Genomic DNA, 14355 nt, shown 5'->3' with positions numbered 1-14355 from the left:
CTTTTTTTTTTTTTTTTTTTTTTTTTTTGCTTTTGTGTGGAATATTGTTTTACAGTGTTCACTATAGCTGTCCGAGGAGGCCTCCAGTGTCATGAGCACAGGCACACTATCTTGTCTATTTTCACATTTTTAAAAGATAAAACAAGGTTCAAACCACACATTCTCTGTGAACTGCTAAAGATTTGGAAAAAATTACTTTCTTTTCTCTTGACCTGGATTGACAAGAAGCACACCTACAGGAGGCAAAAAGATGAGTGAATCCCTTTTAAAGACCCTAGTAATGAAGCCCTCAGGGAATTGCTGTGTATGGTAGAATTTACAGCGGCTTCTGGGGACGAACAGTGTGGCAGGAAGAGGTTCAGGACTGCTGGCTGTTGAAATATAGATTCCATTTATTTTATATCAGCCTATTTTGGGCCCCTGTGAGAAAGTTATTTTAATAATATCTTGCTCTGGCTGGCCACAGTGACTCACGCCTGTAATCCCAACGCTTTGGGAGGCTGAGGTGGGCGGATCACCTGAGGACAGGAGTTTGAGACTACCTGGCTAACACGACAAAACCCTGTTGTACTAAAAATACAAAAATTATCCAGGCACGGTGGTGGGCACCTATAATCCCAGCTACTAGGGAGGCTGAGGTAGAAGAATCGCCTGAACCTGAGAGGTGGAGGTTGCAGTGAGCCGAAATCACGCTATTCCACTCCAGCCTGGGGAACAGAGTGAGACTCCATCTCAATAATAATAATAATAATAATAATAATAATAATAATAATATCTTGCTCTGCTAGAAATACACATGATAAGTGGCAAGTGTCAGAACAAAAAGGGAAAAGTTGCAGTCCATTCTCCTCGAGACTTATGGAGTTTACATAGTTGTTCTCTTTCAGCCTTTGAAGTAAACCCTGATGCACATAGAAGCACAAATTAAAAAAGACGTTAGACATAGGCCAGACCAATGATCCTCAAACAAATCAGAATCACAGGGGTAGGCTATGGAGAATCTGCATTTTTCGCAAGCTACCCAGGTGATTCCAATACATCCAGCCCAGCATTTGTGAGAGCCCAGCATCTGGGAACTTCTGGTCTGGTCTGGTGTTCTACACATCAAGAAATGAAGGCCTATACAAAATGTAAAAATTATTCAAGTTATTAACCAATGAAGGACTAGAAACCATATTTTCTGGCTCCCAACATATCCATCTTCCCAGGTCACAATGCCTCTTGAAGTGTTCACAATTAAGATCTTAGGCCTTTTGCTGTAATCAGTAGACAAGGCCTTTAATCCCTGAAATTTTGAGGTGTATGTCTTGAAATCTCTCTGGAGATCTGTTAACTTCCATTCTAAGGTCTTTTCCTTTAGATGTACTGCTTTTAAGGTTGAAGCACTTAATTACACTAATTCTTCTCTGTCCTAACCTTTTGTTGGTTAATTTTCATGAAATCACTGAATTTGTTTTCTACAGATGGAAGCTTAGGTTCCCTTCTTTTTTTTTTTTTTTTTTTTTTTTGAGACAGAGTCTCGCTCTGTCACCCAGGCTGGAGTGCAGTGGTGCGATCTCGGCTCATTGCAAGCTCCGCCTCCCAGGTTCACGCCATTCTCCTGCCTCAGCCTTCCTAGTAGCTGGGACTACAGGCACCTGCCACCACGCCCGGCTAATTTTTTGTAGTTTTTAGTAGAGACGGGGTTTCACCATGTTAGCCAGGATGGTCTCGATCTCCTGACCTCGTGATCCGCCTGCCTCGGCCTCCCAAAGTGCTGGGATTACAGGCGTGAGCCATTGCGCCCGGCCTTAGGTTCCCTTCTTTAGTGTATTTATAAATAGAAGGTGGGTGAGAAAATGAAAATATGCCATTGTTCTATATGGGTAAAAATTACATGTAAGTCATCAGCTAAGGGCTCTACATTACCTGCATACTAGCTCACAAACAAAAACATCCAGCTTTCCTAGAACTAGGAGTGAGTAAAATTCGTTTTTCCTGTACATTCCCTGAATAAGTAGTACATAACCAATACATATAAAGAAAAAGCTTCATCCATTTATTCATTCACTCAGACACTGATCTCGACTTGGGATACAGTTGTGAGCAAGAGAAAATTTCCCTGCTTTCATGGAACTTGGGAGATTGTAGACGAAGCATATCTAAAACAGTATTGTGTAGGTAGGTGCAGTGGCCCACACCTGTAATCCCAGCAGTTTGGGAGGCCAAGACAGGAGGATCGGTTGCATCCAGGAGTTCAAGACCAGCCTGAGCAACATAGTGAGACCCCATCTCTATAAAAAATTAAAAATTAACCAGGCATGGTGGTACATACCTGTAGCCCCAGCTACTCAGGAGGCTGAAGCAGGAGGATCACTTGAACCTGAGGGGTTGAGGCTGCCGTGAACTGTGATTACAGCACTGCACTCAGCCTGGGTGACAGACAGAGTAAGACCCTGTTTAATCAACCAATCAAACAGTCAGTCAATCACAATACTTTGTAACCTCCTAGAATATAAATTCCAAGAGGTCACACATTTTGATCTGTTCTGTTCATGCCTGTGTCTGTAGTGCCTAAGCAGTGTCTGACTCATAGTAGGTGCTGAATGAGTATTTGTTAAATGAATGAGCAACCAAGAGGTGTAATAGAAACTGTCGCTCCTCCCAAATTAACTATCTTACAAAAAGAATAAGGATAGTATTTAATGAGAAATATCATTTATGTAGGAATCTAAATCATTTATTTGTATCTAACTTGACATATTTTTATTTATTTATTTTTTGAGACAGGGTCTCATTCTGTCACCCAGGCTGGAATGCAGTGGCACAATCACAGCTCACTGCAGCCTTGACCTCCTGGACTTAATCAATTTGCCCACCTCAGCCTCCTAAGTAGCTGGGATTACAGGTGCACACCACCATGCCTGGCTGATTTTTGCTGTGTTGTTGTTGTTGTTATTGTTTGTAGAGACAGGTTTCTCACCATGTTGCCCAAGCTGATCTCAAACTCTTGTGCTCATGGGATCTGCCCACCTTGGTCTCCCAATGTGTTGGAATTACCGGCGTGAGCCACCGTGCCTGGTCAGTATATTTTTATAAGCTCTAAAGCTTTTTGTGAGAAAACACCATATCAGAATGTCTGTTGTCAGGTATGTTTGGCATATTTAGATATTATACCCATATATCAGCTGGAAACATATATGTGTGTGTGTGTGTGTGTACATATATATATACATATATATATACACATATACATATATATACACATATACATATATATATACACGCACACACATATACATATAATATACGTATTATATACCTATAAAAGTTTAAATATTTACCGGAGTTGTTTCCTAAAATAAATGATACTTTTATGTACAAGCTAAAGTGATCAAGAGTAAAATGATTTCATAGAGCTAGAATGTTTATTGTGACAAAATGAAAAGGATATTCGGGTGAGCCACATATCAATAGTTGCATGTTCAGATTATAATGGCTGTGGTAACGGTGTTGTCATTTTATGTAGGCTTCTACTCTCTCAGCTTTCAAAACATTATAGAGCTGATGTTGAGCAGTAGATTATATCCATGGAATTTCTCTGCTGTCATCCCCAACAATGTGTCCCTACTGGGTGACAGGGTAGTGGCCAAGCTAAGAAGACAAAGTAAAGTGAGAGAGTTTGAGGTTTGCAAGTAAGTTGTGATTAAGCACAGGTAATTCAAAGTACTAGAATTTTCCAAGATGATTAGTCTATAAACAAAGTATGGGATGGGAAAAATGGTTTTACAGAAATTTGTGATAGGGCTACTCTAGATGTCCTTATCAGTAAAGAATATTATATTCACTCTTCTTACCTGTTGAATTTTTTTGAGACAGAGTGGGAGGTGGCTCAATGCAGCCAAAAGGAAAATTCCACCCCTAAGTCATTGTCAGTCATAGTTTCTCCATGGTTTGCCTTTCAGTCTTCAAGTACAGAAGTTCAACTTTCTAACTTTCAACAAATGCTACTTTCAACACTCTTAAGCACCGCATGATAAGCACTGAACGATGAGAATACTGAGAGAGCATGAAGAGGAGATGGTTAGAAGAGAGGCAACACTGACAGTGAGGAAATGACAGATGTGCTCAGTGTTGAGTTGTTTGACCGCAGGAACAATTCTCTAGGACTCCCAGTTTGTGCTTCTGTGAGTGGAAGAAAACACACTCAAAAGTGTTTGATACAGTCTCTCAAAAATAGTCAACACAGGACACTTCTATGACCCAACATGCAAGGATTTCTCCCCATCAACAAGCAAGCGATCACTTCAGCAAGCTGACACCAGCTGAGTGTCTCTAACTTACTTCTATTTTGACACTTGTTTTTTTTTTTTTTTTTTTTTTTGAGACAGGGGTCTCACTTTGTTGCCTAGGCTGGAGTGGAGTGATATTCACAGGCACAATCATAGCTCACTGCAGCCTCGAACTCCTGACCTTAAGCGATCTTCTCACTTCAACCTCCCAAGTAGCTGGGACAACAGGCACGTACCATATTTTGACACGATCTACCTGGAGATAGTGTCAGATCCCATAGGTTGAGGGCTCAAGACTGCATCCCCCCCTTACCCCACCCCCACCTTCAGATGCCAGTCACAAGCTCCAGGTTACCTGTGCTTCTGATTGACCCGCTATAAAGTGGGGATCCCACGACCACTTCCTTGGGTTCAGTTAATTTGCTAGAGCAGCTCCCAGAACTCAGGGAAACACTTACTTTCTTTTTCACAGCTATGTGAATTTTGGAACAGAAACACTTATACTTACCAATTTATTTAAAGAATATTACAAAGAACACAGATGAGAAGATGCATAAGTTAAGACAAGTGGGAAGGGGCGTGGAGTTTTCCATTTCCTCTCCAGTGTACCACCATATAGGAACCTCCATGTGTTCAGCTCCCCAGAAGTTCTCCAAATTCTGTGTTTTTATGGAACAAATTTTTGGGTTTTTATGGAAGCTTCATTACATAGGTATGATTGATTAAGCCATTGGCCATTGGTGATCAAGTTAACCTTCAGCCCCTCTCCCCTCCCCAGAAATTTGGGGGTGGGCTGAAAGCCCTAACCTTCTAATCCTGTCTTGGTCTTTGCCATGACCAGTCCCCATCCTGAAGTCAGGAGTTGCCAGCCATCAGTCAGCTCGTTAACATACAAAAAGGCATCACTTGGCGAGTTTCTGAAGATTTTAGGAGTTGTATGCCAGAAAACTGGACTATGACCAAATATATATTTCAGAATATCCTAGTGTCATTTGAAAAGTGCTGCACTTGAGCAATTCATAGTAGTCAGCAAAAGACAAGGAAAAGGATGGACAGTGGAAAAAGTGGAAAACTTGTGACCACAGGATCAGCCTCAATGTCAGATGTCCATTAACCTAAATGAATTCAAGAGTCAGCTGCAAGTTTGAGAACTGAAAGACTAAGCATGTTGGGAAAGTGCTGCTGATGAAATTTTGGTCACAGGCCATCTGTAGATTATTCGTAAGATCAAGGCCAGTCCATATTTGGACAATATCGAAGTGAGTAGCTAGGTCATAAGTGAGCAATACAGATGTGTTCAGGGCTTCCCTACCACTTCTGCAGAAGTTACTATGGTGGGATTTTCAGTGTAGACAAAACTATTTTGGGAAAAGATGCCCATAAACAGACAAACGAATAAATATAAAATATCTAAGCATAGAGACTAACAGCTTGGTTTTAAAATTTCTTTAAGAACTCACTCATATTCCTGTTGGTACAATGCATCTCAGTACTAAGTTCAAACTCTTCTTAGTTTTCTGAAAATCCTAGAACACTAAAAAACTTCAAAAAGCAGACTGAAGACCTTATTCTTTTTATAGTAGGTTGGTTGCAGAGACCTTTTGTTTCACTGAAAATGTTTAATCACAATTTTAGAGTGGTTTGTGATGGTGCCAACAACTGTGCATGAACAGTGTTTTATAAGTTTCTTACCATGAAAATAAGAAAAACAAGGGCTGGGCGCAGTGGCTCACGCCTGTAATCCCAACACTTTGGGAGGCTGAGGTGGGTGGATCACATGAGGTCAGGAGTTCAAGACCAGCCTGGCCAACATGGCGATACCTTGTCTCTACTAGAAATACAAAAATTAGCGGGGTGCGGTGGTGGGTGCCTGTAATCCCAGCTACTCAGGAGGCTGAGACAGGAGAATCCCTTGAACCTGGGAGGGGGAGTTTGCAGTGAGCCAAGATACACCACTGCACTCCAGCCTGGACGACAGAGCAAGACTCCATCTCAAAAAAAAAAAAAATGCAGTCATCTTCAGAAAAATTTTTAAAAGATTCTAAAGCAGCAAGAAGGGTCAGGACCAATTTTTTTTTTTTTTTCTTGAGACAGGATCTCACTCTGTCACCCAGGTTGGAGTGTAGTGGTGCAACTATGGCTCACTACAGCCTCAACCTCCCAGGCTCAGGCAGTCCTCTCACCTCAGCCTCCCAAGTAGCTAGGACTACAGGCGCATACCACCACACCCAGCTAATTTTTTTTTGTTTTTTGTAGAGATGGAGTCTCACTATGTTGCCAGAACTGGTCTTGAACTCACAGGCTCAAACAATCCTCTTGCCTCGGCCTCCCAAGGTGCTGGGATTACACGCATGAGCCACTGTGCCCAGCTTTAGGACCAATATTATAAACTTTTTTTTTCTCTCACGGAAGTAATCTGCCTATGTTAATTACCTGTATAATGTAAATTTGGACTCAGGAACAAAATGGTCTTGAGACCTAACCCGTTTGTAAGTTGGAGGACTCTTGTTCTATGCAGAAGTGGCAGGAGAAATTTTATTCTGAAGTCTGCAAAACACAAACTGACCTGCCAGCAAAAACTAACCCTGGTTGTTATGTTAAGATTTTTTTTTTTTTTGAGATGGAGTCTTGCTCTGTCACTCAGGCTGGAGTGCAAGTGGCGTGATCTCAGCCCCCTGCAGTCTCCGCCTCCTGGGTTCAAGCGATTTTCTTGTCTCCTCAGCCTTCTGAGTAGCTGGGATTACAGGCGCCTGCCACCACGCCTGGCTAATTTTTGTATTTTTAATAGAGACGGGGTTTCACCATTTTGGCCAGGCTGTCTCGAACTCCTGACCTCAGGTGATCCGCCTGCCTTGGCCTCCCAAAGTGCTGGGATTACAGGCGTGAGCCACCGCACCCAGCTGAATTTACGGCATTACTAAGAGTGAAACAGCCTGACATTTTGTGCCTCCTGAATTGTTGGAGTATGTAATATTTCCACATAAAGTATTTTTGCCAAAAATGTTTAGCCTAAATCTTAGCAGCCTTCTCCAGACCCAACTTTCAGTTTACAAGCAAAACAGAAACAAGTTAAATGACGCAATGAAGAAAGAAGAAAAAGGGATTTTATAAAACAGCTATCCTTGTCTTCTCAAAAAGTCAATGGTTTTTATGAAAAGAAGCATGGCTTTTATTTTCATTTTGTTAAAAATTGGGAGAGACTAGTCTAGGCAAAAAAGAAGAAATGATAATAATAAATAAAAGGCAACAAAAGAGACACAAAAACCAGAATGCAATGTGTGAATCTTGATTAATTCTGGTTTTGGGGAAAAAAGCTATAAAAGATATTCTTGGAACAGTTGGAGAAGTTTGAATATAGATTTGTGTTAGATGATATGGCATTATTGTGAGTTCATTAATTTTGATTGTGGTCATGGGGTGATGTATGAGATGCTGTATATGTATAAGATACATGCTGAAGCATGTGACGTTAAGAGTCGTGACATCCACTCCTGCCAGATCTAGGTAGCGTCTATGCGTGCTCAGTGATCTGTTCGTTTAACTTTTCTATATGCTTGCAATTTACATGGATTATAATATATAGTTCAATATGTATATTAAATAGAGAGAAGGAAAGGGGGACAGAGAAGCTGAGTTCTATTCTTTGAGAAGCAAAAATTATAGAAGCACTAAATTTTTAGAGAAGTAACAAATTAATTTTCCCCTCTTCTTTTGTAGGCTCAAGAAAAAGGAAGATTGGACTATGCTAAGGTAGGCAGATTTTATACATACTGTACTATTTTACACATTTCAATTTGGTGTTTGGCTTTCGTTTATATTTGAAAGGTCAAAAGAGAATGATCACATTGAGAGCTGAGGGACATTTCCTGTTAAGTAACAGGCCAATAGCATGTGGAATAATGTTCATTCAACAAGAAGTCTATTTATTATTGAGTACCTGTTTCATTCCAGACATTGTATTAGGTATTGAGAATACAATGGTCAACTAGATGAAGTCTTTCCTTTCAGAATATTTACAATTATAGTGGGGAAAATCAATAACTAAATAAAGGACTAAATAAATAATGTCAAGTGTCAGTAAATGTGATGAGGAAAAATAAACAGTAAAATCACTAGCCATTGTTGAAAGATGCTGTGGGCTGTGGATGGAAGACAACTTTTAGGGCCATCAGATAATACCTAGAAAGCACCTTACAGGACAGACTTGAGCTCTCAAAGGCAGGAGTTCTCACATCACCTGTGGAACTTTTGAAAACACATGTGCCTAGGTACCACTGCATCACACCCTCTTTCACCAAGATCAGAATCCCCTGATGGAGAGAGCGGTACAGGGGCAGGCTGGAGTGGTTTGAAAATGTCTCCACAGATAATTCTGACACACAGCCCTGGTTAAAAACTGCTGCGGGAGGTCAGATTTCAGTGCATCAGTACAGGCCTAGGAACACACTTGGGTCACGTTCTGTTTTCCCCTCAGGGACAAATGGAACATTTAGCAGGTGTATGGCATGTGTACAGCTGCTTGGCTAAAAGAACATGTCAACCATCTGATTTATGCAACAATCAGGAATATCCAGGATGTGAGCACACCTGCACTCCAAAGACAGGGAGGGAGAAACATGACCCAGAAGGGCTCTGCTTGCCGTGGGACAACCAAAACCCTCAAGGGCCTCTCCAGAGCTGACCTGGAACCTCGCACTCTCCTGGCAGCCTAGTGGGGCACACCCATGGCCCCCACCTTTACTCTTCTTTCCTTGCTGAAAATAAAGTCTCTTTTTTTTTTTTTTTTTTTTAACAATTACAAAATAGATTTACTTTGAACCACTGGTTCTTATACCCAGGAACATATGTCAGAATTACCTATGGAGGTTTTAAAAAATCCGTAAGTCCAGGTCTCCCGCTTGGAGAAGGTTGCAAAGCAGGTCAGGACCTGAGTGTTTCTAAAAAGCTCTTCAGGTAGCTCTGATGTTTCCTTCCGGTTGAATCACTGAACTTAGGTTGACGGGGATACTTTGGTTTTTGGGGTTTGGGGGCCATTTGTGGTAGGGTGTGGGAAGCTTTTCTTACAGATTTACTAGGAGCAGCAAATAACTTGGTCTCTGGCTTTTTTGGAGTCTGTCTCAGGTCTTTTCTCCCCAGTTAAGGATTTTTTTTTTCCTTCACTGCCTCTTCTTTGATTTTTGACTTTTTCCCTGGGCCTTTCCCTGGGGTCTCAGACTCTGCAGCTTTTGGGGTCTCAGAGGCTGTCAAGTCCTTTCTCTTCCTCCCATGAGGAGTATTGGGACAGTCTCTCCTTTTATCTGCCTCCTTCAAGAAAAACTAGATAATAGGAGCACCTCTAAACCGAGGGCTTCCATATCTGCCACTCGGTCTTAGATGTGTACTTGAGCCTCATCATATACCCAAACACAGGCTGTGGACTTACCCTCTTGGGTCTCCCACAGGCATAAGAGCCCAGTGCATCTTAAACTAAACTAAACATCTTTTCTGACATCTCTGGCCTTTCTGTTGCTGTTGTTTAATGACTTTATTTTTTACAGCAGTTTTAGGTTGACAGCAAAAGTGAGTGAAAAGTAGAGTTCCTATAGCCCCTGACCCCAAACACATGCAGCCTCCCTCACTATCAGCATCCCACACCAGAGAAGCACATTGTTACAATTGATGAATCTAAGGCCAGGTGCAGTGGCTCATACCTCTAATCCCAGCATTTTGAGAGGCTGAGGTGGGAGGACCACTTGAGCCCAGAAGTTCAAGACCAGCCTGGATAATATGGCGAAACCCTGTCTGTACAAAACAGTGTGAAAATTAGCTGGGTGTGGTGATGAGCACTTGTAGTTGCAGCTACCTGGGAGGCTGAGGTGGGAGGATTGCTTAAGCCTGGGAGCAGAGGTTTCAGTGAGCTGAGATCATGCTGCTGCACTCCAGCCCGGGTGACAGAGTAAGACCCTGTCTCAAAGAAAAAAAAATTGATGAGTCTACATTGGTGCGTCGTTATCACCCAAAGTCCATATATTGCATTAGGAAGGTTGCAGTCCCTGGTGCTGGACCTCTGAGACTTTTTTCTTATCCTCTCTCCTGTGATTAGCACTGTCATCCCACCAGTCAACCATGTGAGAAACTTATCATGTGAGAAACCGCTCCTACTCCCCACCTCGTGTTCCATGACCAAGTCATACCAGTTTTATAGCTTACATTTTCTTGACTCCAACTCCTCCTCTTGATCTCTCTTCCATTCCTCGTGCTCATAGTCTCTTCATCTGAACACCGAAAAACCTACTGCTCAGTCTCCACTGCCTCTCTTTTGTCCCCACAGACCTTTACCAGCCAGAGTGGCTGTCTAAACCACCAATCTGACCGTTTCTCTCTCCAGCTTAAAACCCTTCATTGCTCTAGGCCGGGCACGGTGGCTCACACCTGTAATCCCAGCACTTTGGGAGGTGGAGGCGGGCAGATCATGAAGTCAGGAGATCGAGACCATCCTGGCTAACACGGTGAAACCCCGTCTCTACTAAAAATACAAAAAATTAGCTGGGCGTGGTGGCGGGCGCCTGTAGTCCTAGCTACTCAGGAGGCTGAGGCAGGAGAATGGTGTGAACCCAGGAGGCGGAGCTTGCAGTGAGCCGAGATCACGCCACTGCACTGCAGCCTGGGTGACAGAGCAAGACTCCGTCTCAAAGAAAAAACCCCTTCATTGCTCTGTGTTGTCTATCCGGCACATTCGGAGCTTGCTGGGTTGGCATATACAGGGCTGTGTGATCTCTCCCCTAAAGAGACCCTCCAGCTTCATCTCCCAAGGTCCTGCAGCAGCACCAAGTTTCATAAAGCATACTGCTTCTGTTCTCTGCGCCTTCACTCATGCTGTCCCCTCTGCTTAGAATGTCCTGCCGTCTTTATCTGGCTCCCTCTGCTCATCCTATGAAGCTTAATTTGGGATTGTCTCCTATAGCAAATCCTCTGTGGTTTCCCAGGCTGGATTAGGTGCTTTCCTCAGTTCCTCAATACACTGTGCATTTCTCAGTCACTGCTCTTACTCTGTTATATTATAATGATCCATTTATGAGACTGATCCTAGACTGTGAGCTCTTGGAGGGCAGAGACAGTTTCTTTTTTCTCTTAGTATATCTGGTACCCAACACAGTACTTGACACTTAGTAAGTGACGAGTGAATGAGCAAGTAAGCGAGTGAACAGAGGCCATGAGTAAGAAAATAGAAAACACACGCAGTAAGTTGGGGAGAAGCAACCTGCTGCAGGAGAAAATCGGGGGATAGGGCATTGGTTCTCAAGGCAGAGAGGAAAGGAAAGCGTTTGACACAGTTTGCGGATATCAACAGGGTTAAGAAGATTGCTTAGGAAGGTTGTAGTAAACTAGTTTGAAGATAAAGACTGGGATTTTTACTGTGGTAGTGACAGAAAGCTAACATATGAATAAAAAGGTAAGGGAAAAGAGTGACAATTGAACATTGATGCTTATTTTGGTTATTTTTGTTTTTTTTTTTTTAGAGATAGGGTCTCACTCTGTCACTCAGGCTGGAGTGCAGTGTCACAATCATAGCTTACTGCAGCCTCCCACTCCTGGGCTCAAATGATCCTCTTGCCTCAGACTCCCAGGTAACTAGGACTACAGATATGTGTCACCACACCCGGCTATTTTTTATTTATTTATTTATTTATTTAATTTTAAGGAACGAGATCTCGCTGTTACCCAGACTGGTGATGCTTTTTTTATGACTCAAAGAATGCCTCTAGGGTTTCTTATCACAGAAGCACTTGACAATGGAAGAGATTTCCACTGGTAAATGGCAAAGAGAAAAATATGGTGCACAAATAAGAGCACCCCTGGACCAAGCAATGGCTCTGCCACCAACTCACTGCAAAATCTGGTAACAGTCACTGTGTTAGTCTGTTCCTGCAGTGCAATAAAAAAATACCTGGCTGGGGCCGGGCACAGTGGCTCACACCTGTAATCGCAGCACTTTGGGAGGCCATGGGGGTGGACCACCTGAGGTTAGGAGTTTGAGACCAGCCTGGTCAACATGGTGAAACCCCGTCCCTACTAAAAACACAAAAATTAGCCGGGTGTGGTAGCACGTGCCTGTAATCCTAGCTACTCGGGAGGCTGAGGCAGGAGAATTGCTTGAACCCCAGTGGCACAGGTTGCAGTGAGCCAAGGTCATGTCTTTGCATTCCAGCCTGGACAACAGAGCAAGACTCTGTCTAAAAAAAGAAAAAGAAAAAAAATATATGTCTGGGTATAGTGGCCAACACTTTGGGAAGCCAAGGCAGGAGCACTTGAGCTCAGGGGTTCGAGACCAGCCTGGGTAATATGGCAAAATCCTGTCTCTAAAAAAAATACAAAAATTAGCCAGATATGTTGGTGCACACTCATAGTCCCAGCTACTCAGGAGGCTGAGGTGGGAGGATTGCTTGAGCCTGAGAGGCAGAGGTTGCAGTCAGCTGAGATTGTGTCACTGCACTCCCTGCTAAAAATATTAAAAAATAGCTAGGTATGGTGGTGCACACCTATAGTCCTGGCTACTCAGGAGCCTGAGGTAGAGGATCACCTGACCCCAGGAAGTTGAGGCTGCAGTGAGTTGTGATCACGCCACTGTACACCAGCCTGGGCAACGGGAGTAAGAGTGAGACCCTGTCTCAAAAAAAATGAAAAAGAAAAGAGGTTTAATTGGCTTATGGTTCTGCAGGTATATGAGAAGCATAGTGCTGACTTCTACTTCTGGTGAGGCTTCTGGTGAGCTTAGAATCATGGCACATGGCAAAGGGTATTGGGCATGTCACATGGCAAGAGAGGGGAGGTGCCACACACTTCTAAACAACCAGATCATGCATGAACTCACTGAGTGAGAACTCACTCGTCACCAAGGGCATGGCGCTAAGCCATTCATGAGGGATCAGACCCCCTGACCCAAACACCTCCCGCTAGGCCCACCTCCAACAATGGAGGTCACTTTTCAACATGAGATTTGGAGGGGATAAAACATCCAAACCAAATTGTTCACTTAATCTCTTTGGTCTTTTCTTAGTTTCCTCAGTGCAGAATGAGCAGTTTAGAGTAGTGCTGTTCTATTCCCTAGGCCCATTCTAAATCTGGGAGGAGACATTCTTATCCTGAGGTCCAGACACACTCATTCACCCAACCGACATTTATTTATTTTTAAATTTAATTTTTTTTTTTTTTGAGACAGGGTCTCACTGTGTCACCCAAATTGGAGTGCAGTGGCACAACCTTAGCTCACTGAAACTTCCGCTTCCTGGGGTCAAGTGATTCTCCAGCCTCAGCCTCCCAAGTAGCTGGAACTACAGGTGCAAGCCACCAATGCCCAGCTAATTTTTGTATTTTTTGTAGAGACGGGGTTTTACCACATTGCTCAGGCTGGTCTCGAACTCCTGAACTCAAAGCGATCTGCCCGTCTCAGCCTCCCAGAGTGCTGGGATTCCAGGCATGAGCTACCTCACCCAGCCTTTATTTGATGTTAGTATATTTGAGGCACTATGCTAGTGCCAAGACAACCAGCATGAACACAACTGCCAGGGTTTGCCATCACAAGCTCCCTTGACTCCAGCTTCCCTATCTAAAATAGCCACTCCACCTTTGCTCTGTTTTTTTCTCCTTAACATTTATCATAACATAAAATTATCATTTTGTATTTAAGTGCATGTTTATTTCTTCTTCCACTAGCATGTAAAAGATCTAAAGCCAGGTGCTTTGGTGGCCTTGCTCATGGTTGCATCACCCTCCCTAGCACAGGCTTACATAGGAGTGCTTGACAAACATGTGTGCATGAGTATTACACTCGTGTTATGTTAGGAGACGTACAGGAGGTTAGGAGAGGTCTGGGATCGAGGACCGTAGACTCAAATTAATCATTTTAAGAGGTTTTTTTTTTTTTTTTTTGAGATGTAGTTTCACTCTTGTTGCCCAGGCTGGAGTGCAATGGCACAATCTCAGCTCACTGCAACCTCCGCCTCCTGGGTTCAAGCAATCTCCTACCTCAGCCTCCTGAGTAGCTGGGATTATAGGCATGCGCCACCACACCCAGCTAATTTTTGTATTTTTAGTAGAGATGGGG

At 43.0% G+C, this 14355-nt stretch overlaps 1 protein-coding gene across 4 annotated transcripts in view; it reads left to right on the top strand.

The window, feature by feature from the left end:
* Positions 1-14355, top strand: part of PDSS2 (decaprenyl diphosphate synthase subunit 2) — a 308385-nt gene that overhangs the window by 259079 nt on the left and 34951 nt on the right. For 3 of the 4 annotated variants that reach the window (XM_019030158.3, XM_055390712.2, XM_055390714.2), the window contains one exon: positions 7989-8021. In XM_019030158.3, the coding sequence (XP_018885703.1) occupies positions 7989-8021 (33 nt within the window). Of the gene's footprint in view, positions 1-3944; positions 4260-7988; positions 8022-14355 lie in introns of those variants that run through there. The other variant, XM_063707803.1, reaches the window with a different exon arrangement.

The sequence above is a fragment of the Gorilla gorilla genome, chromosome 5 (genome assembly GCF_029281585.2).
Source record: "Gorilla gorilla gorilla isolate KB3781 chromosome 5, NHGRI_mGorGor1-v2.1_pri, whole genome shotgun sequence".
Lineage (NCBI taxonomy): Eukaryota > Metazoa > Chordata > Mammalia > Primates > Hominidae > Gorilla > Gorilla gorilla.
This window is presented reverse-complemented; position numbering and strand designations above follow the sequence as displayed.